General features: G+C 40.0%; 2 protein-coding genes and 7 non-coding genes across 9 annotated transcripts in view; 6 read left to right on the top strand and 3 right to left on the bottom strand.

Moving 5' to 3' along the window:
- Nucleotides 1-24,783, bottom strand: part of LOC145446089 (acylcarnitine hydrolase-like) — a 282,243-nt gene that overhangs the window by 83,283 nt on the left and 174,177 nt on the right. The window lies entirely within an intron of this gene.
- LOC145446836 (sulfotransferase ssu-1-like) lies at nt 4,390-7,113 on the top strand. Its single transcript, XM_080325212.1, has 2 exons — nt 4,390-5,426; nt 5,497-7,113. The coding sequence occupies exons 1-2, from the start codon at nt 4,716-4,718 to the stop codon at nt 5,665-5,667; spliced, it is 882 nt and encodes a 293-aa protein (XP_080181338.1). The 5' UTR covers nt 4,390-4,715; the 3' UTR covers nt 5,668-7,113.
- Nucleotides 10,261-10,333, top strand: Trnav-aac (transfer RNA valine (anticodon AAC)). The gene has a single exon. It is a non-coding gene; the product is annotated as a tRNA-Val (tRNA).
- Nucleotides 11,167-11,239, top strand: Trnav-uac (transfer RNA valine (anticodon UAC)). Its single transcript has one exon. It is a non-coding gene; the product is annotated as a tRNA-Val (tRNA).
- Nucleotides 11,623-11,695, bottom strand: Trnaf-gaa (transfer RNA phenylalanine (anticodon GAA)). The gene has a single exon. It is a non-coding gene; the product is annotated as a tRNA-Phe (tRNA).
- Nucleotides 13,946-14,018, top strand: Trnav-aac (transfer RNA valine (anticodon AAC)). The gene has a single exon. It is a non-coding gene; the product is annotated as a tRNA-Val (tRNA).
- Trnaf-gaa (transfer RNA phenylalanine (anticodon GAA)) lies at nt 15,370-15,442 on the bottom strand. Its single transcript has one exon. It is a non-coding gene; the product is annotated as a tRNA-Phe (tRNA).
- On the top strand, nt 19,976-20,048 carry Trnav-uac (transfer RNA valine (anticodon UAC)). Its single transcript has one exon. It is a non-coding gene; the product is annotated as a tRNA-Val (tRNA).
- On the top strand, nt 24,501-24,573 carry Trnav-cac (transfer RNA valine (anticodon CAC)). Its single transcript has one exon. It is a non-coding gene; the product is annotated as a tRNA-Val (tRNA).

The raw sequence follows: 24,783 nt of genomic DNA, 5'->3' as shown, positions 1-24,783 counted from the left end.
TTGAGTCAATAAACAAATTGACTCGAGTCGAGTCAGTTTTCGTATTTTAGAAAATGACTCGAGTCAAGTCGAGTCACGAAGAAAAAAGCGACTCGAGCCGGACCCGAGTCGAGACTTGACTCGAGTCATTACAACTCTGAATATGGATGGATAAAAACATTCGCTGTAACATGCTCGGGAACGGCGTCCAACAATTCGTACGGAAACTCTTGCAAGAATTGATCTCCATCTTGCAATCCTAAACGAACAAAAACACAGACAGAGCGTTTCCACGGTGTTCAATCTCTAGAAAATATTATCTTCAGAAAGTATGTGATTTTCGATAGGCGAACAGAAATTATCTTATAATCCTGAAATCTCACTATAATATCTTGCTCTTCAAACGTCTGCTAATGACGTTACGGTACCGAAGAAACAACTGCATGATTTATAATAGCACCATAGTGTCCTATATGGTGTCGACACAAGCAAATCTCACGGCTCAGTGAAATTGTATCACGTCACAATTTCCATTTGGCTAAAGGCAATTTGACGGTCATTTTTAACCAGCTTGCCGAGCATTAAATTTGGTAAAACGGGTATCAATCGAAAGCTGACTCTGCACTGATGACGAAAATATAAATCTCGTTCCGCCAGACAGCATTGTTGCGTCTCAATGCCAATCTCCATAACAATGAAAAATTCGAGGCTGATTGTGGGGGTTCCAGGGCCTCGAGCGGAATAAAATTTATATTTTCGTAATCAGTGCAGAGTCAGCTTTCGATTGATACCAGTTTTACCAAATTTAATGCTCGTCAAGCCGGTCAAAAATGACCGTCAAATTGCCTATAGCCAAATGGATATTGTAACGTGATACAATTTCACTGAGGCGTGAGATTTGCTTGCGTCGACACTATAGATTACTAACCTACGGACAGATACGCAAGTCCCGTCGTTACGCTCCGGCAAGCAGTTACACTTGTTGCTGAGCAATCTAAAAGCAGCATAATTGGTGGTGTTATAACTTGCGACCCGAAGGGTGAAATTTAATGAAAGTGGTCTTAATCGAGAGCTACTGTCGCACTGATTCTGAGAATACAAATTAAAATCTTGTCAGGGAAATGGAACCACGTTAAAACATCCCTCAAAGTCTGAAAATCGGCATTGTTCTGAACAATCGCTTGACGAAATTGCCATTGTTATGTTCGTCGTGTTGCGGTGTTGCCATTGTTGGAACAATGCCGATTTCCAGATTTTGAAGGCTGTTTTGCGTGGTTCCATATCCCCGACAAGATTTAAATTTGTATTTTCAGAATCAGTGCGGCAGTAGCTCTCGATTAAGACCAGTTTCATTACATTTCAGCCCTTGGGTCGCAAGCTATAACTTCACCAATTATGCTGCTTTTGGATTGATCAGCAACGAGTGTAACTGCTTGCCGGAGCGTAACGACGGGACTTGCGTATCTATCCGTAGGTTAGTCATCTATAGTCGACACCATATAGGACACTATGATAGCACCATATACTAAATATTATTCCCATGTCAATAGGCCATTTGCAGGACTTCGATCACGTGACTAGATACGCATAGCAACCACAAATTGGTTAGCAAGCTACTTTCTCGCGCACCTGCTTCAGTACTAAATATCGCATACTGTACTGTTGATTTCTGGTTGTAAACGTTTCAGAAATTTGTTGTGGAAGTAATCAGAGATTCACCTATGCTAGACGTCAGTCATGTACAAAGCATTTCGAATGACATCGTTAAAATTACGCAGAAATCCCTCGGTAACGTAGTCGCATTACGGTACTCAACTCTGATCATATGTACTTACATTCTGGCATTTGAAGTAGAGCGATTGGTTTATATTCTGGTAAGAGCATTTGTTAGTTCAAGTAGTAGGCTACTATTTATATGTCTGTTGTGGAGCCTGATTTTGGATGGAAGATATGACTGAAGCAGCTGAGACCCGCAAGGATCAGAATATACTGTCTGCTCTGCTGTCGGGCAGACATAAAACAATGTCGCTGAACACATCGGAAGTATCTTTTGGGAAAACCTGACATCAAGACTAAACAAAGCAGTGCACTTCATTGTTGCCTTATACAATGCCGATTTTATTAGCACTACTTAATTGACTACGTGATATTTATTGCAGCATTAAGTTAGGTGTGGATAGTAGCCTATACTAGAGCCTACTATGGTCGTATTGTACAGTGGTAGTTGGTAATCATTGCAGTATTTTGATGATGGATATCGTTTGCAATATATATAGGATACTGCTATTTTTAAGCCTGAAGAGACAATGACTGCCAGTACGTTGATGTGTTAGGAATTCATGCAACATGCTACATACAATATATATATTAAACATCCTATGCTATTGTATGGCTTCTCAGTAAACAATTCAAAATATTTAGACCTCTATACCTATATTACAAGTTATTGATCATTCTGTCATGCCGCCAAGTGCCACTACCCGAAGAAAAATGATCATCAGCTCCAACTGATGATGCAACAAACTGTCTGGATTGCTTGCCTGGATTGATTTACTTTACTGTTTGGCACATTGCAAATATCTTGAGTTTCAAGACATGGCGTTACCACATGTATACGAATTAATGATCTGATGGATTATCCGAACATGGGCAACTAAGAAATTGATGATGCCCTCGTAAAAAATTCAGCCTGAAGCCAATTATGATCACCACATAAAATTTGGTCATGCGGTAAAAGGCAGTGTGATTTCATGCCGACAGAAATGTCAGCAGATGATCTGACCACTAACTAACTGTCATGAACTTCTTTCCCGATGCTGATGTCTGTTTCGAAAATAATATTTCATTTGCGTACAGCAAGATAAGCGCTCTTCCGTAGATGCTATGAATCTGTCTAGACAAGTGGCTATGGAGGCAGACGAAAAGACACGGGCATAAAGAGTCGGCAGCTATTGAACTTGATTGGTTGACAAGCAAGGTTGACAAGCATTCTTCAACTATTTTTTACGCTCTGGGTATCGAATGCAAACAAAAATTAATAAATTGCACTTCTTTCCAAGTATATTTGTAAATTCAATGAATCAAAGAATATCATTTGTTCAGAATATTACGATGTCAATGCAAAAGAAACAATGTTCGTCGTCTTTAGAGGATGTTTCTGAGTTGGTCGAACCAATATACAGAGGGGGTCAGCAGCGAAGTACTATTTTACCTGAGTAGTCGCGTCATTATGAGTTTAGGCTACTCTCAACCCTCAACCAAATCTACTTCATGCAACGAATTTCTTGACTACTTTTCAGAAATTCATTTCTACTTCCACTTAAAGTACTTTTAACCTGTCTTGGAAGTAATTAGTTCTACTTGTACTGGAGTATAAATTACGGAGTTACTTCTACTCGGTTCCCAACAATGACTACGTTGACCACCTCTGGGTATAGGATGACCGATCTTATCACTGCGGTTGAGCTGCTCTAATATTTATTTGGTAGTTACTTCTCCTAGTTCCCTAGCACATGTGACATCAACTATTTGTCAAAATCGAGTGTGATTTTCCAAATCCACTTCCATCGCAGTTGCGAAGTAGTGCTAATAAAATCAGAATTGTATAAGGCAACAATGAAGTGCACTGCTTTGTTTAGTTTTGATGTCAGGTTCTCCCAAAAGATACTTCCGATGTGTTCAGCGACATTATATTATGTCAGCACGACAGCAGAGCAGACAGTATATCCTGATCCTTGCGGGTCCCAGCTGCTTCAGTCATATCTTCCATCCAAAATCAGGCTCCACAACAGACATATAGTACTACTTGAATCTTGAACTAACAAATACTCTTACCAGAATATAAACCAATCGCTCTACTTCAAATGCCAGAATGTAAGTACATATGATTAGAGTTGAGTACCGCTATACGACTACGTTACCGAGGGATTTCTGCGAAATTCTGACGATGTCATTAGAAATGCTTTGTACAGGACTGACGTCTAGCATAGGTGAATCTCTGATTGTAACCGCAGAAATTTCAGGCCTAATCTGGGTACACGACGTAGCACTGTCAGCTGTCTTCGCTCTGGTTGAAACTTCAACACGCGTCTTCTTGGGTGAAGTACGGTTTTTAATGATCCAAATTCCCAGCGATTATACAACTGACCAAATAATTTATGACACAATCCAAATTCTTAATACAAACAGATACTACGAATTAAATAACATGAAAGCCAAATAGAACCCTAAATACGATAATACGCCTCTAAACTAAACGATTTAAGCCAAACAATAATATGCGACCAATACCATGCAGTGCGCCACGTGAAGTGATAGATTCGAGGCGCCAATACCATCATTCATGCGTCATAGAAAGAATCATTGGTCCATAGCGAATGTGGAATTCTGCGGCAACACTGATGACTTCCACAACAAATTTCTGAAACGTTTACAACCAGAAATCAACAGTACAGTATGCGATATTTAGCACTGAAGCAGGTGCGCGAGAAAGTAGCTTGCTAACCAATTTGTGGTTGCTATGCGTATCTATGGTCACGTGATCGAAGTCCTGCAAATGGCCTATTCTTCGCAGATATTGCGACTCCAGTAGTGACGCATCGCCTCGATCACGACCGATGTTGATTATTAACTCATACAACCGCGTGAACGTGAATGTAATCCGAGACAGTTCGTGATATTTCTGCGTTGTTCTTAACCAGTGTTAGTTCGGTGTCTTAGCAACTATCAATACAGCGATGGATGCTTCTATATTACCCTCGTATGTAACAGTAACTCATCCCACTAAGAAAGGGGGTTTTCGGATGCCGTTAAGCGCTGACGCGAATATCGAATCGGCAGTAGAGTACGAGGCCTGCAGTAACGACTTATTTGTATGCAGTTACCCAAAATGCGGAAGCACATGGTTACATAATATCGTATGGAGGCTGTTGCATGACGGCGACGGACTTCCAGGCCATATCAGAGATCACATTCCCTTTCTAGATTTCGATGGCGAGGAAGCGATTGTAAATATGAAATCGCAGAAGGGGATGAAAATTATTAAGACACATTTTCCGTACAGTTGGGTACCGAAGCATGCCGAAGCCAAGTATATATTCATTGTTCGAGAGCCAAAAGACGTTATTGTTTCGCTTTATTACCACGTTAAAGGCTTTGCGGGGTATAATTGGTCGGAGGGAAGATTTGATGCCTTGGTAGATGCATTTGTGGAAGGACGATGCGATTGCATGGATTACTTCGAAATGGTGGATGAATGGCTACGAGAAGGAACGAGGGAGTATCTCCATATCATTGTGTACGAAGAAATGATAGATCATCCCGAAAATGAAATAAGAAGACTGGCAGAATTTCTGAATGTAAACCTCTCGACAAAACAACAGACCATTGTAAGCGACATTACAAAAAACACGTCTCTCGCTAAAATGAAAGAGGAAGACAAAAAGTGGGTAAGTATCGAGTCGTCTTTGATGTCACCGTCAATAATAATCCTCAGTCAATGATCAATTCGTGTTTCAGTACAAAACTGCCAGAACGACACCCTTTATCCGGAAAGGAATAGTTGGAGATTGGAAGAATCACATGACGTCGGAGCAAGCGATTCGCATCGATAAAAGGACACGCCAACTTATTGATAATTACCCTACCATACTTAAAACATGGAATTTCTTGATAAATTATGATAGGTGATCCGGCTTCTTGATCGGTAGGTCGTGGGTTCGATCCCCGGCCGGGTCAGACCAAAGATCTGATTAGTACCACTGGCATTCATGACCTTTCTGCTTGGCGCTCATGCATTACTGAGATAGCATGGAGGAGTGGTGCATGACTTAGAGAGCCATAAAGGCTATATCTGTACTTCCTTGTCCATCGACATATGCACCAGAGATGAGCATGGATTAGGATTAGGTTTTGAAAAAACAGGATTTGTGAAATTTTGTCCGATTTGGATTGGATTTGGATTAGACATTTTTTTCAGAACGGATTAGGATTTGGATTGGATTGAACTATTTTCTGGGAGATTGAAATGTCGTGTGGCGAATGGCGACAAACTTTATTCAGATCAGTTATTAATGTACTTATGGTTACTAAGTTATCTTGAATCAAGTGAATCGTTGGTTGTGAAAGAAAATTTTCGAATCCCTCCTTTGCATAAATTAATATTTTTTCTGAATTTCCAGTTGGAATCGGATTAGGATTCGACATGGACTTGAATATGAAAAAGTTATGGATTAGGACTTAGATTTGGATTTGAAGGTTCGGATTTGGATTGGATTAGGACATAGAAATTTCAAATCCGCTCATCTCTGATATGCACACCATGCACTCATGGTCAATGTTCCCTCTAATTTTGGACGAGTCTGCGCCCATCTCACCAACTTACTGCGCAGATCTTCGGACAACAGTGCGTAACGACTAAAAAAAAGGTCATCACTTTGGATTTTTTGTGCGCAACTTAGATTTTCTGTGCGCAGAGACCGTCTCAGCACTGCGCATTTGCGCACGTGCGCAGCTTAGAGGGAACATTGCTCATGGTATGCATATGCACAGATCGTGTGTATGTGTACCACGAGTCGGTGTATATGCCGCAAAAGACATCAAGGACAAAAATAAACTACGTTCATTCCTATTTGACCAACGACGGTACGCATACATATATTAACCAATTTCGACCTTACGTCATGGGCCTATGGGCTATTACAAACGTTAAGGGTTAAAACAGCGAATAACATAATTACGATTCCTTCAAAATATCCTAAGTTATTCTCATTCGCACACAAGCAAACGCGAACACCTGACCCTAACTGGCTAATTTGAATGCGTCGCGATTATGTCACTCGTTATTTTGAATGCCTCGCTGTTATGACATTCGTTGTTTTTATAACATTCGCCGAGTTTAGCAACTAAACTGTACGCTGCTATAAATTCCGAATTGCGGTACTTCGAATGAGCTGGAGTTTTTGATATTCTTGCAGTATAGGCTGTTTTTTGAATATTTTTCGTTTACAAACGCATGTGTAAACGTGAACGTTACCGTGTTGTAGCACCCTCGTCGATGTTTCTATCTGCTACGTAAGACGCCATATTGCTTTGCGATTACATCTTGCTGAATATAATGTGACCTAACCTCCATCATCCATTTCGCTTGTCTGTGTAGCACCTCGACGGACCCACAAGGAGCGTGGTTTTCAGATCAGGCGAAATACGTTATTGGGTTTTAAAAATAGCGGTCTGCATGCGCCATAGCGCTAAAATTATTTTCCAAAGTGCAACATTTCAATGACAAAATTGCCGCAACCCGGGATTGAAGCAGAGACCTGCAGATCTTCAGTCTGACGCTCTCCCGTTATCGCTGCGCCTGAGGCGACCAGTACGGGGATCGAACCCGCCACATTCGCGATATTAGCACGACTCTCTAGCCAACTGAGCTGACCGGCCAAGACTCCCTCCCTCAATGCCCCCTCGCGCATAAAATCACGTTCCTGTCATAATACTTTTAAACTCACCTACAATTACAATCATAATACAGTGTTGACGGATCTATCATGTATATATTACGATTTTCATCACAATTGATAAGTTCAAGGAGTGGAGACAGAGAAAAAGTGTATTTATTTTCATCCAAGCGAAGCACATAACAAACAGACAGCAACAATGATGATACACACGGAACACACACACGGCATGCGGTATCGGATAGGAAGTTCGATATGGCATTGGATGTCAACTATTTGAGCCATACCAGGATGATGAGGCTTGCGCAGAGCTCCGGAGTGTGTACTGGTAATCACGTCTGTTAAACACGCAGAAGGAACTTGGTTCAAGCCCCATTGCTCTCCCCACCGAGCTCTATCGCGGCGACGGAGGTGGCCGGGGGGTACGGGGCTCGAGCCTGCGACATTCGCGTTAGCTCCGAGCAACTGAGCAAATCGACCGACATTCTGTCGGGATGAAGATGCCGAATACTAAAAATATTTTATTATGAAACTGTATAGAAGCGGCCATGATTGCGACAAAATAGAGAGTTGTCGAGAGTTGACCCCGTGACCTCACACATAAATTGATTGTTTACTTTCTTCATTTGACATCATTAACTATTACGGAATTGAATCAGTTCTCCGCAGCTCTCCGTAATGTATAGCTATCACGTGTGCTTCTCACAGAAGGTGCTAGGTTTTAGGGCCCCAGTGTTACTAGCCTACTGCTCATTTTCATTGATACATTGCAATTGAATATGGATTCAATCTCCAATATGTGCATTGCAATGAGATTCCATCATTTGTTTACGAGCTCAAGCTAACATATTTAGCAGACGACGACTGCGACTACTTGTTATTTCTTTTGTAGTTGCAATGTATGTAAAATCTGACATAAAAAATATGCAGCATGGTATTTAAAGCGAAAATGAATTTTACACAAATGGTTATCAATTTTGAATGTGTATTTCGAGAAACCGGAGCTTATACCCTTTGATGGGTTTGCTCACATATGCGCAGATATTCAATCATTGCGAAAGCTACAATAGGGATTAATGCAAAGATTGGTAAATAAGTTATTGAGAGCTATTTCACCGATAGGTTTGATGCAATCAGCATGTACGAAAGTGACATTATTCGCATGTAATCGCATTTTTACAGATGGTTGAGGTTGAACCCAGTGTTGGGATGACTCGAGTCATGACTTGACTCGAGTCAGACTCGAGTCACATTTTCGTATGACTTGACTTGACTCGAGTCACTTTGTTAAAATGACTTGACTTGACTTGACTCGTCGTATCGGAAATGTGGATTGACTCGTGACTCGGAGCAAAATTCACGAGTCAATTTCAAGTCATCAAGTAATCGATGTTGATAAAAATCACTGTATCTTGCATATCTTCGGATTGTTTGCAAAACGCTGGTGTAACCAGTGAGAGCGAACAATCAATCAATGATCGTGCGTTTTACTGAGCTTCCATTGTTAACTCACAAAAAATTGACCGCTAACGAAGTGATCGAAGCTTACAGCTTACGTTGTCGTAAACTAGTATGTATAGTGAAGTAATTTACTAGCAAAAGGTCTATTTCTGTTCTCTGTTCCTACCTTAACCAAACCTCTTGTTTCATTGAAATTGAATTCGAATAAAGTTTATATAGTACTCAACCATTGGCGCAGGCTCGAATTGTATCATATCAATTTATATATGGGTAATGTGCTGCATCTTATCAATTCGTTTCACTATTCTCTATTTCGGCTGGTAATTATAGACTGAGGCTTTGCAATTCGTAGTTTTACGTATATGTGAGCGATACAATGCCTTCTTGCGTGTATATTCAACTCTATATTCGTTCATTTGTTCACAATCAATGACCGCACGCAATCGGTACTTCAGACAGCTAGCAAAATGCAATGACGTAACCATGCCTCATACTTCGAAAAGGCAACTTGACTTGAATTGTGACTTGACTCGTGACTTGACTTGACTTGACTCGACTTGACTCGAGTCACCTCCAAAAATCGAGTGACTTGACTTGACTCGAGTCACCTTCGAAAATCGATTGACTTGACTTGACTCGAGTCAAATTGTGCAGTGACTCGAAATGACTCGTGACTCGAAGGTAGTGACTTGATCCCAACACTGGTTGAACCTATCGGTAATGTATTCTGTATTGAAGAGCTGAAATCGCATTTATTATAATTTATTTCAAATATCAGTAATTAAGTGTCCATCTTACATGAAGAGGTCATATACTCGGTTGTTTCGACATTCTCCTTTCTAATTATTACACCACGTTGTGTCGTTGTATTTCGTTTCACGTTACGTGTCTTGGGCGGATAAAATAATACAAACGCCGATCATACATTATTATTGTTTCTGCGTCCTAAATATTTCAGTGACGACACCATGTTTTCGAGTTCAAGTGAATGTTTAAGAAGGATTTTTAAAAATTAAGATTATTACAAAAAAAGCGTTTATTTGAAAGGCGATTAGTTAGAAACATACTTTTCGAATGGGACGCACACCTGGCATGAAATTGTATTCATCGTTTGTCTACGTTATTATAAATAGTTATTACAATCCAAACTTCGCGTTAAGATGGGTTCACGATAGAGTAACGTTGGGAGTTCACAGCACCGCTATGCGATCGCGAAAACAGGATTGATGTATGTCTTAGATTTAGACGTTACACCATTCACCCACACTACATTCTGCCACAAATGGGTGATGTGATATGTGATATGTTGTGAAGGCCTGGCTCGCGCAAGCAGTTTGCATCTTTATTGATCGTCGAAACGGCATGGAGTTCCGTAGTGTAGTGGTTATCACGTCTGCTTAACACGCAGAAGGTCCTGGGTTCAAGCCCCAGCGGAACTAGTTTTCCAATCTTTTTTTCTTTGCTTCATTTACTACAATTGTGAGGACACATGTAATTTCACGATTCACTTCGAGTTCGGGGACATACGTAATTGGAGCACGGCACGTCAATTATCGTCGGGATATCTTTTCAATGTTTCAGAACGACTGACACGTAGCGGAATATATTATATAATTTTACTAAAATGTTTTACGATTGTAAAAGAATTGTCTTTCCGTCGACACAATTCATAAAAATTATATACAATATAATACTATATAGAAAAAATAAGCTTCCGTTGATTTTCGAACCAATGGCCTTCTTGAAGTCGATTATTCTGCGGAATATAGTCCTATACGTGCTCATTGGTGATTAAAATATCGATTGTTGTATACACCCTATATTGTATGGTGCTTATAAAGTTAAGTGCGAAGTGTGAAGTGGGTGGATCTCAAAGCAAATTTGGAATAATTTACGTATTGTAAATTTGCAGCCGAAGTATAGGTTATTATCGCAATGTAGAATGTCTAGCTTCATATATTGCATCTAAAACGAATGCATTTTTTAAAAAAAGTTGTATAATTACGCCATAATTGTGTAAATAGTTTCGACAAAACATCTAGTTTGAGCCTATGGAGATTTTCACCCGATATGGCCAACTTATACATATTGGAATGGTTAGAACCATCGAATATTTCCAATTCTGTCGAACTTAATATTTTCTGACGCTAGCTCGCTCACTTGCCGATATAGCATAACGAATTTGGAATTTGAGAACTTTCAGTTTGTTTTACTCCCTGAATATGCGAGCCTGCGTGGACAAGTATGTCGAGATAGGCGAAGCAGCTCAATCAGTTCCGTAGTGTAGTGGTCATCACGTCTGCTTTACACGCAGAAGGTCCTGGGTTCGAGCCCCAGCGGAACTATCGGTATTTTCTATAATCTTGCATTCTTTTCGGTGCCGCTGAGGATGAGCAGAGCACATAGACTTAACAGAATACATAATTTTAATTGATATTAGGGACGAATGTCAGTTACAGATACAAGATCCACGTCGGACGTTCAAAGACAATTGTAATTTATTTTCAATCTTGTACGTACACCTACAACTAATGACGGCACGAATCGCATGGGTAGGACAGTCCAGTAGCTGTGTCTGCTCTCTATCATATATAGTGTATATGTAGGCTATATTGCTTGTCATAAATCAAAAGGGATTTAATAATTTCATTTTGAAGATCTACTCTATGTAGCGTGACCAGTTGAAATAACGGTCCTTATCTATACTGTAAAATTTCACTGACAAAACTGCCGCGACCCGGGATTGAACCAGGGACCTTCAGATCTTCAGTCTGACGCTCTCCCGACTGAGCTATCGCGGCGACAAAGGTGGCAGTACGGGGATCGCACCCGCGACATTAGCACGACGCTCTAACTAACTGAGCTAACCGGCCGATACACCCTTCTGCTGTGGATATCCAACAAAATCAAATAAAAACAAGTTTCAATCATAAAAACTGTTAAACCTGCAACGGTAGAATAGGGCAGGGGAGGGCAACATACGGCCCACGGGCCGGATCCGGCCAGCGGACAGTTTCCCGTCTTACGTGATAATGGGGCCCGCGGCAACAGTCTGCCGAGATTTCCCACTACTTGCTTAAGCGTCAAATTTTAGTGACAATTTTAGTATTAACAGTAAATCCACATTGTTAATTTATTCGCTAAAAGCATATTCGGTTATAAATAACCGAGAACAACAACACACAGCATTATTGATATATTTCAAGAATACATACTCGTTGTCGTTTGTATTGCATCGTTACAACCGTGTTTTGCCTGTGCACTAGTTGTTTGTTAATGTTATTATTACGTCATACAGACAAAATAGTTCCTGCATTCGAATTTGATAGACAGACAGTTTTATTGAACAAAATTACAATAAAAATATAATACATGCTGCAGCGATACGATCCTTAGGGATTCCCGCGGATCATCGAGTCAGCTGCATCGATGGAGTACTAATTAAGCATTGTTCAATTCGAGTCTCGCGTCATAAATAAATATAAAAAAATGTAAGCAGGCCGAATAGTGGTATGTTGGAAGTTGGAACATCAAATGAGTTAGAAGAGAATGAATGAGAATGAATTATGGAAAGGCCTCCTTGCATGAAATTGTATCCACGTTTTTCTACGTTGAATATGAAGTCAGCAGTCAATACAATCCAAACTTCGCGTTAAGATGAGTTCACAATAGAGCAGGGGTGGGCAAACTACGGCCCGCGGGCCGCATGCAGCCCGCCACACTGTTCTGTGTGGCCCGCGAGAGTATAAAGAAACTTATCAAAAATATTGATAAAATGCGTACTAAATATCGAATTAATGCAGACACCTGATTAAACTTTTTCTTAACCTATTTCACATGATAATTCTAAGGCAGGGGCTCGAAGCTGAGCTCAACTGAAAAATTTGTTCGCGATTCGCGTGATTTACATCCTATTCATAATTATTTCCTAGTATTTAGTCTAAATTTCATATCTAAAAATCTCTCATCCACAGTCGTAACCTTTCATGCGATCAAACCATCAGCCCACGCAGTTTGAAAGGTTTCATCTGCTAAACATGACAGAAATCCTAAACGAGATTGACATAATTCGGATCACGAGTGTGATTTCAGATTGGCCACTCCAGTTTTAATTATTTCAGTGATGTGTTTATAAAAACGATTCGCGCGTGTCTTAGGGAGATTCATTCTATGTATGCGTAGAATTCGCGTATTTATATTATATCTACACATAGTAGGATAGGCTTACCATACGTCTTCTTTTAAGAGGATTTGTCCTGTTTTTTTGACTTTTTTGAAAGTGTCCTCGGAGGACGCCTTTTTGTCCTCTTTTGTGAGATTTTGTCCTCTTTTTTGAAAATTCAGGTCAGATTGAGAGCAAATTGCGAGTGATATGCCGCAAATCAGCACAGAAGTGAAGCTCCGGCGGGTATTTCGGATTGAAAAACGGTGATTTTAGCTCTGAGCGAAAAGATGACCTTTTTTTTAGTCATCCACCTGGCAACGTGGAGAGAAAAACGGTATTTTGAGCTCTGAGCGGAAAAGATGACCTTTTTTTTTTAGTCAACCGATCACAAAGTGGGAAAAATTTACCGGTTTTGACAATTCTTCTCCGGTTTTGCAAGTCTGGAATTTCTGAAAAAGTGTCCTCTTTTTAGATTTCCAAAATATGGTAAGCCTATAGTAGAAGCGTGTTTGAAGCTAACATGGTTTGAGGGTGGTACGATATCATCAAAGGAATGTGTGGATTGTTGTAAATAAGCATATATATTATATCCATGTCCTCACTATATAATCAAATACCAATATTGCGTTTTTGTTTATAGTCGCAATTTTATATAGTGCGGCCCGCGAGCTCAAAAGTTTGCCTACCCCTGCAATAGAGTAACGTTGGGGACTCGCCGCACCGCTTTGCGCTCGCGAAAATAAGATTAATGTATGTCTTGGACTTAGACGGTACACGTTACACCACGCATTCACATTGCGTTCTACCACAAATAGATAATGTGACTTGTTGTGAAGCCCAGAAGCCCGTTCTACTCTTTGTAGATATACAGTGTAGTAAAGTGTGGAGTTCCGTAGTGTAGTGGTTATCACGTCTGCTTAACACGCAGAAGGTCCTGGGTTCAAGCCCCAGCGGAACTAGTTTTTCAATCTATTTCATTGTTTCCTTTACTGCAATTGTGATGACTTGGAGCGTGGTATGCCAATTATCGTCAAGACATATTTTCAATGATTCAGAACGACTGAACGACGCTGAGTTTCGAATCAATGGTCTTCTTGAAACCGATGATTCTGCGGAATATAGTCCTTATACGTTGTCATTGGTAACTGAAATATTGTTTCATACACCATATTGTATGGTGCTTATAAGCTGAAGTGTGAAGTGTGAAGTATGTGAATCTCAGTGAAAATTTGTCAGTCGAAGTATGGATTATTATCGCAATGTAGAATATCTAGCTTCATGTGTAGGGTCACATTAAAAACATGGTGTTTTAGTATGAGCCCACGGAGATTTGCACCCGATGTATTTAACGTATACATACATAGTGGAGTAGTTACGTTACAGCAATTGAAATCCTCATCGGATCAACCGTTAAAGCACGAATATGTAAGAATATTGATACGAAATGGATGTTCTGATGATGATGACCGCCGACCGTAAAAATACTGCATATGTTGTAGCTCCGGTTAGGGATATTTTTGTCCGTTGGTGACCGGTTTCGGAAGCTATTTTTTTCAAAGGAGCGACATTTACACTGTATTATGAATTGTCAATGTCAATCCACTGTGACGTCACCAATAAAGATTCGTGGCGTCATGGCTAAAAATTGATTATTATTTTTAATGCAAGCATATAGGGTCTCATATGAATCCGAATCTGCGTGCTGAACTGCTAGTAGTCTGTACTGGATCTTGAGTGGAAATATATACCAGGTCATAATTTCTGACTGTAGCTTGCTCAATTGCGAAACATAACGAATTTGACAACGCTCCGTTTGGATTACTCCCTGAATATATGTGAGCTTACGTGCCAAATTATGTCGAGAGAGACACCGTGGCACCAGTAGTTCCGTAGTGTAGTGGTCATCACGTCTGCTTTACACGCAGAAGGTCAAGCCCCTGCGGAACTACCTTAGTTTTCTACTCTGGCAGTAGAGTACATGATTTTAATTAAATATTAGGGACGAATGACACGTACCGAAACAAGAGTCACGTCGAACGTTCAAAGATAATTGTAATTTATTCTGAATCTTGTATACCTACACTACACCTGCGACTAATGACATCGAAGCCAAATATAACGGCACGAATCGCATGAGTGGGACAGTCCAGGATCTGTGTCTGCTGTCTATCATATATTTATATACTGTAGAATACACGTGTAGGCTATATTGCTTCCCATGAACTAAAAGCCATGAAAAGTGAATTAATAGTTTCATTGGAGATCTTTTCCAGGAAGTTGAAAATAACTGTAAAATTCCACTGATAAAGCTGCCGCGACCCGGGATTGAACCAGGGACCTTCAGATCTTCAGTCTGACGCTCTCCCGACTGAGCTATCGCGGCGACAGGTGTGGCCAGTACGGGGCTCGAACCCGCGACATTCGCGTTATTAGCACGACGCTCTAACCAACTGAGCTAACCGGCCGATACACCCTTCTGCTTTGGATACCCAACCAAATGTAATAGAATGAAGTTTCAATCATAAAAACTGTTACACCTGCAATGATAGAATTGAGCAGGGACGGGCAACATACGGCCCACGATCCGGCCCGCGACGATATTTTGCCCGTGGACAGTTTTCGGTCTTACGTGATAATATGGGGCCCGCGGCAACAGTCTGCCGAGATTCCCCACTACTTGCCTGAGCGTCAAATTTTAGTGACAATTTTAGTATTAACAATAAATCCACGTTGTTAAATTATTCGCTAAAAGCATATTCGGTTATAAAGAACCAAGAACAACAACACACAACAGTATTGTAATATTCCAAGAATACATACTCGTTATCGTTGGTATTGTATCGTTACTACCGTGACTTGCATGTGCACTAGTTTGTTTTTGTCATTATTACGTCATACAGACAAAATAGTTCCGGCATTTCGAATTTGATAGACATACAGTTTTATTGAACAAACTTACAATAAAAATATAATACATGCTGCAGCGATACGATCATTAGGGATTCCCGCGGATCATCTAGTCAGCTGCATTGATGGAGTACTAATTAAGCATTGTTCAATTCGAGTCTCGCGTCATGAATATATTTAAAAAAATGTAAGCAGGCCGAATAGTGGAATGTTGGAACATCTTACTGAAACATATGCAGCATCGGCAAATAGTAAGTTAATAGGAATAAGATCAGATTGGTTCATAATTCATAACGTGCAATTGTGAAAGCCGACTTTTATAGCCGTTCTGCGGAAAATAGTTCTACTTGCTAATTGCTGATTAAATAAAATAACGATATTCTCATGCCGACAATTGCATGACCCTAAATGGAGTATGAAGTGGGCTCACCACGGTGAAATTAAAGTGATTTGTGTTATTGTGAATATGTACTTTTAGAACACGGGTCATTATCGCAATGTATAAAGCAAGTTGAAATAATCGATCAATCCCATATTTGGAAACAAATGCAAAACTTCAATAATACCGTTGCCGCGACCCGAGATTGACCCAGGGAACTTCATATCTTCAGGCTGACGCTCTCCCTTCTGAGCTGCCGCGGCGACGGAGGTGACATAAAATATGCAGCATGGTAATTAAAGCAAAAATGAATTTTACACAAATGGTTATCAATTTTGAATGTGTATTTCGAGAAACTGAATTTAATAACCTTTTATATTCTATCATGATGAATGTTACTAGGAGTTAATGCAAAGATTGGTAGCCTATTTAAATAGAGAGCTTTTTCACCGATAGTGGTGCGCAATCAGCATGCATGAAGTTACATTCTTCGCATGTAATCGCATTTTTGCAGATGATTGTGGTTGAACTCATCGGTAATGTATTGAAGAAATGAAATCGCATTTATTACACTTTATTTCTAACATCTTAAATTATGTGTCCATTTTATATTAAGAGGCCATAATCGGCTGTTTCGACATTCTTCTATCTAGGCTATTCATCAAATCGCGTTGTTTCTAGTGTGTTTCATTTGACGTTACGTGTCTTGAGCGGATGAAATAATACAAACGCCGATCATACCATCATTATTAGTTCTGTGTCTAAATATTCTAGTGACGAAACCATGTTCTTGAGTTTTAGTGGATGTCTATGAAGGATTTTTAAAATTCGTAGTATAACAAACAATGCGTTTGTCTTAAAGGCGGTTATACTTGGAAACATACTTAACGAATTGAAAGCCCTCCTTGCATGAAATTGTATCCACGCTTTGCTACGTTGAATATGAAGTCAGCGGTCAATAGAATCCAAACTTCGCGTTAAGATGGGTTCACAATAGAGCAGAGTTGGATCAATTACATTATTTCAGTTCAATTACAATTACAATTACAATTACTTTCATGCATGTTTCAATTACATTACAATTACAATTACTCCATGCTAAAAATATCAAATTACAATTACAATTACAATTACTCCTTGCATGCTTCAATTACATTACAATTACAATTACAATTGCTGCTGTTGAACATGTAATTGAATAATCATAAATTCAACCGTGCTCCTTGACAACCGTAGCGTCGTAATTAACAACAATTCAAGTCTAGTTCAGATTGTGTAGTAATAAATGCGTTTATTTGCGTACATAGTATGCTATGTAATATGTCATTGTGACGTAATATAAGCGTGTTTTGTATGCTCGGTAATTATGGCTCACGTAATTGGAAATGTAAAATGTTATTTACCTAATTTCCTATGGGTTAGGATTAAGGATAGGGTGCAGTATGTCGTTGAAAAAAGTATTATAATATATGCACGTGTTGGATTTGCGTATATAGTATATAATTAAAAAAATAATATTATTTTAATCGAGGGACGTAGGAATTAGGATGAGGAGTAAAAACAAAACCGTGCTTTGTTAGATAAGACGTTATATAATATCCAGTGGTCTGGTTAGTTAGCCAGACGAAGTAACGATGCAGCATCGTGATCTGAATTCGTATTGTAGATTGCCAACTCACGGATAGATGCGCAAGATGTGAGTCACGGATGAATGCACCGACAAACGTACTGCAGAGCCGGCTAAAAGCAGCAAACTTTGTAGTCCTAGAGCTGGCGATCCAAGCGTTCAAATTTGATGCATCTGGTCTTTATCGTAAGCTATTGATGCACTAATTCCGAAAATACAAATCAAAATCTCGTCAGGGCAATGTAACTGCTCCAAAATAGCCGTTTAAGGCCGACTGTTCTGAAAAGTGAGGGCGCCGCAGCAGCATGACCACAACAATGACCAATTACGCCCAGCGATTGTTCAGAACAATGCCGATTCCCAGACTTTCAAGACTATTTTGGGATGGTACCATTGCCTGGAAATATACTTTTATTGCGGAATCAGTGCGACACTAGCTTTCGATTAGGACCATACATATCAAATTTCGACGCTTGGATCGCCAGCTACGGGACTATCAATTCTGCTGCTTTTAGCCGGCTCAGCAGTTCGCTTCTCGGCGTATTCAATCGTAAGTCACGTGTTGCGAATCCATCCGTTGGTTAGTAATCTAATAATTGTATACAATGGCAGCCGAGGTAAAAATAAAAAACTTCGCCCGCAAGGGCGCAGTCAAGGGCTTACGCGAATGGATCCACCTAATTCCTTGTCGACATTTAAAGAGAATGCATTATAAGTCAATTATTTTATGTTGTGCTTGTCAGGTCTCAATAGCATGACAATTACATTGAAAAATGTAATAAATTACATTCAGCTCAATTACAAATTACAATTGATCCAACTCTGCAATAGAGTAACGTTGGGGGCTCACCGCACCGCTTTGCGATCGCGAAAATAAGATCAATGTATGTCTTAGACTTAGATGGTACACGTTACACCACGCATTCACATTGCGTTCTATCACAAATGGATAATGTGACTTGTTGTGAAGCCCAGAAGCCCGTTCTACTCTTTGTACATATACAGTGCAGTAAAGTGTTGAGTTCCGTAGTGTAGTGGTTATCACGTCTGCTTAACACGCAGAAGGTCCTGGGTTCAAGCCGCAGCGGAACTAGTTGTTCAATCTATTTCATTGTTTCCTTTACTGCAATTGTGATGACTTGGAGCATGGCATGCCAATTATCGTCAAGACATATTTGCAATGATTCGGAACGACTGAACGACGCTGATTTTCGAATCAATGGTCTTCTTGAAGCCGATTGTTTTGCGGAATATAGTCCTTATACGTTGTCATTGGTAACTGAAATATTATTTCATGTACCATATTGTATGGTGCTTAGAAACTGACGTGCGAAGTGTGAAGTATGTGAATCTCAGTGAAAATTTGTCAGTCGAAGTATGGATTATTATCGCAATGTAGAATATCTAGCTTCATGTGTAGGGTCACATTAAAAACATGGTGTTTTAGTATGAGCCCACGGAGATTTGCACCCGATGTATTTAACGTATACATACATAGTGGAGTAGTTACGTTACAGCAATTGAAATCCTCATCGGATCAACCGTTAAAGCACGAATATGTAAGAATATTGATACGAAATGGATGTTCTGATGATGATGACCGCCGACCGTAAAAATACTGCATATGTTGTAGCTCCGGTTAGGGATATTTTTGTCCGTTGGTGACCGGTTTCGGAAGCTATTTTTGTCAAAGGAGCGACATTTACACTGTATTATCAATTGTCAATGTCACTCCACTGTGACGTCACCAATAAAGATTCGTGGCGTCATGGCTAAAAATTGATTATTATTTTTAATGCAAGCATATAGGGTCTCATAGGAATCCGAATCTGCGTGCAGAACTGCTAGTAGTCTGTAGTGGACCTTAAGTGGTCATAATTTCTGACTCTAGCTTGCTTAATTGCGAAACACAACGAATTTGACAACGTTCCGTTTGGATTACTCCCAGAATATATGCGAGCTTACGTGCGAAATTATGTCGAGAGAGACATCGCGGCACTAGTAGTTCCGTAGTGTAGTGGTCATCACGTCTGCTTTACACGCAGAAGGTCCTGGGTTCGAGCCCCAGCGGAACTACATTAGTTTTCTACTATGGCAGTAGAGTACATGATTTTAATTAAATATTAGGGACGAATGACACGTACCGATACAAGAGTCACGTCGAACGTTCAAAGATTATTGTAATTTATTCTGAATCTTGTATACCTACACTACACCTACGACTAATGACGGCGAAGCCAAATATAACGGCACGAATCGCATGAGTGGGACTCTGTGTCTGCTCTCTATCATTTATTTATATACTGTAGAATACACGTGTAGGCTATATTGCTTCCCATGAACTAGAAGCCATGAAAAGTGAATTAATAGTTTTATTGGAGATCTTTTCCAGGAAGTTGAAAATAACTGTAAAATTTCACTGATAAAGCTGCCGCGACCCGGTATTGAACTAGGGACCTTCAGATCTTCAGTCTGACGCTCTCCCGACTGAGCTATCGCGGCGACAGATGTGGCCAGTACGGGGCTCGAACCCGCGACATTCGCGTTATTAGCACGACGCTCTAACCAACTGAGCTAACCGGCCGATACACCCTTCTGCTTTGGATACCCAACGAAATCTAATAGAATAAAGTTTCAATCATAAAAACTGTTACACCTGCAATGATAGAATAGGGCAGGGACGGGCAACATACGGCCCACGATCCGGCCCGCGACGGTATTTTGCCCGCGGACAGTTTCCCGTCTTACGTGATAATGGGGCCCGCGGCAACAGTCTGCCGAGATTTCCCACTACTTGCTTGAGCATCAAATTTTACTGACAATTTTAGTATTAACGATAAATCCACATTGTTAATTTATTCTCTAAAAGCATATTCGGTTATAAATAACCAAGAACAACAACACACAACATTATTGTAATATTCCAAGAATACATACTCGTTATCGTTGGTATTGTATCGTTACTACCGTGACGTGCATGTGCACTAGTTGTTTGTTTTTGTCATTATTACGTCATACAGACAAAATAGTTCCTGCATTTCGAATTTGATAGACAGACAGTTATATTGAACAAAATTACAATAAAAATATAATACATGCTGCAGCTATACTATCCTTAGGGATTCCCGCGGATCATCTAGTCAGCTGCATTGATGGAGTACTAATTAAGCATTGTTCAATTCGAGTCTCGCGTCATAAATATATTTAAAAAATGTAAGCAAGCCGAATAGTGGAATGTTGGAACATCAAATGAGTAATTCACCCTATCACTGACGTCAGCTACTGATGAGAGTCAGTCGAAAAGCTTTTAGCGAATAAATTAACAATATGAAGGTATTGTTTCGCGTTATTCTGAAGTTCTGTACCCCAAATGGCTTGTTTAATTAAGGATTGCACCGTGTGGTAATCGATCAGAGAGAAGCAGACATGGCGGCGCCTGTATTACAATGCTGTTCTCAAATTCACATTGTCTTCGTTATTATCGGGGAGAAATGGCTTTGAAGTGACATTGCTGTCGTTAAGATACATTCATTAAATACGATTTCTTCCTTGTATATGTGGATAAATGGGCGAATAACGTATCGATTCAGCAATCCGGCCCGCCAAGTACTTAATTCTCCTATATCCGGCCCGCCGACTGAAGAAGTTGCCCACCCCTGCCCTACATCAATTTCGTTGATGTAAATCATTGATAAAATGATTGTTATTGCAAGCAAAGCTCAGAGCAGAGAGTAAACATAAACCACAACCGGAAAGCTAAATATTTTGGACAAACTTTTCCAACCAAGCGAATAATTTTTTTTGAAAAGGACAGGGTGCATGCTCGTTTAGTGCTGATTTTTTTTCTCGCTGCCAGCACTATGCAGAGAGTCGTCCGAAGTTTAAATGGAACGAATTTCAACCAAAGATGTTATTTTGCCGTGAAAATTGCAATAAATGAGAAAGATCACAGTGCAGAACCTACTAACTATCAAGATTAGTTTGCGAATGCGAACCTCCAAATTTCTGAGGTTCACATACAGAACGCGAACGTGAACACCCCGTTGACACCATCCCTATAGTAACTTTTGACCCCGAAGTTCAATTTTCAGCAAAATTAGGTTAATTCTGTTTGGAATTAGTTCATCTCTGCGTGTACAAGATTTCATGAGATTTCAAACTGCGTTGGCATTAAAATCGCAAGTCCCAGTTTGGAATATCCCATATCAGTATAGCGTTCTTGATAGTGAAATCGGCTAGAACAGAGTCTAAGCCAGTGGTTCCCAACCTTTTTGCCTTCATTCCCCAATTCAGATTTATTCCGGGTTTTCATTCCCCACCAAGACAGTATGCTTTTTCCCGCTACTTATCAGCTACATTGGGTCTATTGTTTAGTGCGTCACCTTATTTTGACTAAACGTGCGAAGCGCGAAAAAAAATATATATATATCATGTTTGAATCGGTCAATATGATCGGGAATCGCATATATTTTGCTATCAATTTTTATCCTGTCTCTGCTCACGTAATCAGATTTAACGATATATCTGAGTGAGGTGTGTTGAAAAGGTAGGACCCCTTAATAAGAATTAAACATCTTCGGCTGACCCATTGGTATATTGACTTCGTTACATATGCTATTTCGGGACCTCCTGTATCTGCTATGTCTAAAGATATGGAAATCGCTCAAACTAAAAGGCACACACAATTTCAAATTGGTATTACTTTACTGGCAAATAATTTTCCATGCGGGATGGCATTTGTCCTGTGGAGTTCAGATCACCAGTACAGGAACTTTCGGCGCCAGTCATTCAGCCGCCTATGGGCAATTAAACAATTAAACAGATATGTATATTGTATATATATTGAAGTTTTTGGTATTCCGGAGCAGTTAACTGGTAACTGTAATTGCGCATGTGTCTCCGTGAATATGTAGACCAGTGCTCTTCAACCGGGGTTGTCGTACACCCTAGGGTGTACCAGAATTTGCAAAGGGTGTACCACTCGGATGTGGTGTACAGGGGTGTACCAGATCCGAATTACAATGAGCCGATGGCTAGCTATCACAAAGGCAGGTTTATGGGTCAGTATACAGGTTGACGCACAGGTTAATGAGTAATATGGTACGTTACCTCAAGTGTAATACTGTACAGCGCTTGATTGTGATGTCATAAGCAAATATTTCTCCTATTCATTTAGCCGTCGGCAACAGACCAATGGTTCCGTTTGGTGTTGGAAAGTATGCAGTTAACAAACATGTGTCCTGTGTCCAGCTAGTCATTTGTCTTTTAATGATTTTTGAGGAAACCGCCGCGATAGCTCAGACTTCTTGAATCGGTACTTCCTACCCGACGTTAATAAATACCGCAATGCACAAAAATGAAGTGAAGTTGCCAGCCAGGGTCGAAACAGCTTCCATGTTGAAATCGAAATCCTTTCGTTTTAAAATGCCGATTTTATGTCCAATATTTCGCCAGACATTTGCAATTTAGTATTTTGTTATTTGTGATGCAAATTAGCGACAATAGACTGTGTATAGAGGCATACGGTCTGAGGTTACTGACGTCTCTTGCAGCTAATGTGCTACTATCGACTGTGTGTGGCGTGGGGCAGGCCTGATACGCAGTAGGCTGGTGCGCCTGCTATCATCGCTGATCTGAATGACCGCTTCTGCAGCAGTAGCTTTACCTACTCTCTCCCCAATACTGTTACATTTAGGTTGATTATCGTTCATAATGTCTTGCTGTTTTTGGGCTGACACGAAATAAATTCCAATTTGCGTGGCGGGCGGCCTAACTAGCTGCGAATAGACTCTGTGACCAAATACTATTTTATTCAAATCCAAATTTTTGACGGCAATAACTCCGCTTCTCCTGGTTGGAATTGAACCAAATTTGAATAACATCGTATTTATAGACTACCTAATACTTTCATGGGGTGAACAGAATAATTTGAAATTTTTCGTTTTATATTTTTATATTATAAATAGAAACTTTCTTCTCCCGTAGCAATGTGGCTACTGGTTGGAATTGAACCAAATTTGGTGTGTAGGCTTAAGTTAGGTAACCTAACAATTTTATCAAGTAGCCAGTACGATTTGAGAAAAAGTCATTTTTGAAGACCCCTAATGAACAGGGGTGTACGAGTTTTGAGCAAACGTTAAAAGGGTGTACCACGTCGAAAAAGGTTGAAGAGCACTGATGTAGACTGTCCTGTATATAATTTTGAACAAATGCGTCTATTCCCCACCAGAAACCATTGAATTCCCCACCGTTTGGGAACCACTGGTCTAAGCTCAATAGATTTGGGTCTCCTAAGGGCGAAAAATTTTCAACATGAAAATTAGATGCCGAAGATTTCAAAAAAGTGGCCATTTCAAAGCGGTTGCATACTTTTGTTGTAACTGCATTTAGGTTTGACTTCATTTTTTTAATGTCTCGGTTCGATAATATTATTCTGAAGTTTCACCTATTAGTAAATTCAAAAAGGTTAAAAAACGCATCATTAAATATTACGAGATTCGATCAGGTGATAGCACGCCTCGTGTGAGTAGTTCCGTAGTGTAGTGGTTATCACGTCTGCTTCACACGCAGAAGGTCCTGGGTTCGAGCCCCAGCGAAACTACTTTTGCATTTTAATGATATATTACGACAAATGGATATCCGAGCTGCAATCTATACGTATTGCGATTCATCTTTTGTTTTTAAGCTCAAGCCAACATACATATTCAGCGACGACTGATCGTTTTTCCTGCATTCGTACTATATTTCATATCTGACATGAAACATATGCAGCATCGCGCAAATAGTAAGTTTATAGATTGGTTCATAATTT

The sequence above is a fragment of the Botryllus schlosseri genome, chromosome 9, assembly GCF_051294905.1.
Source record: "Botryllus schlosseri isolate E-star chromosome 9, Bs_hap1, whole genome shotgun sequence".
Lineage (NCBI taxonomy): Eukaryota > Metazoa > Chordata > Ascidiacea > Stolidobranchia > Styelidae > Botryllus > Botryllus schlosseri.
The sequence above is the reverse complement of the archived record's forward strand: the minus strand, read 5'-3'. Positions and strand labels throughout refer to the sequence as shown.

Coding starts and splice junctions, on each gene's coding strand:
- LOC145446836 (XM_080325212.1), top strand. CDS start 4,716: ATGGATGCTTCTATATTACCCTCGTATGTAACAGTAACTCATCCCACT. Junction 5,427..5,496: donor AAGAGGAAGACAAAAAGTGG/GTAAGTATCGAG, acceptor TTCGTGTTTCAG/TACAAAACTGCCAGAACGAC.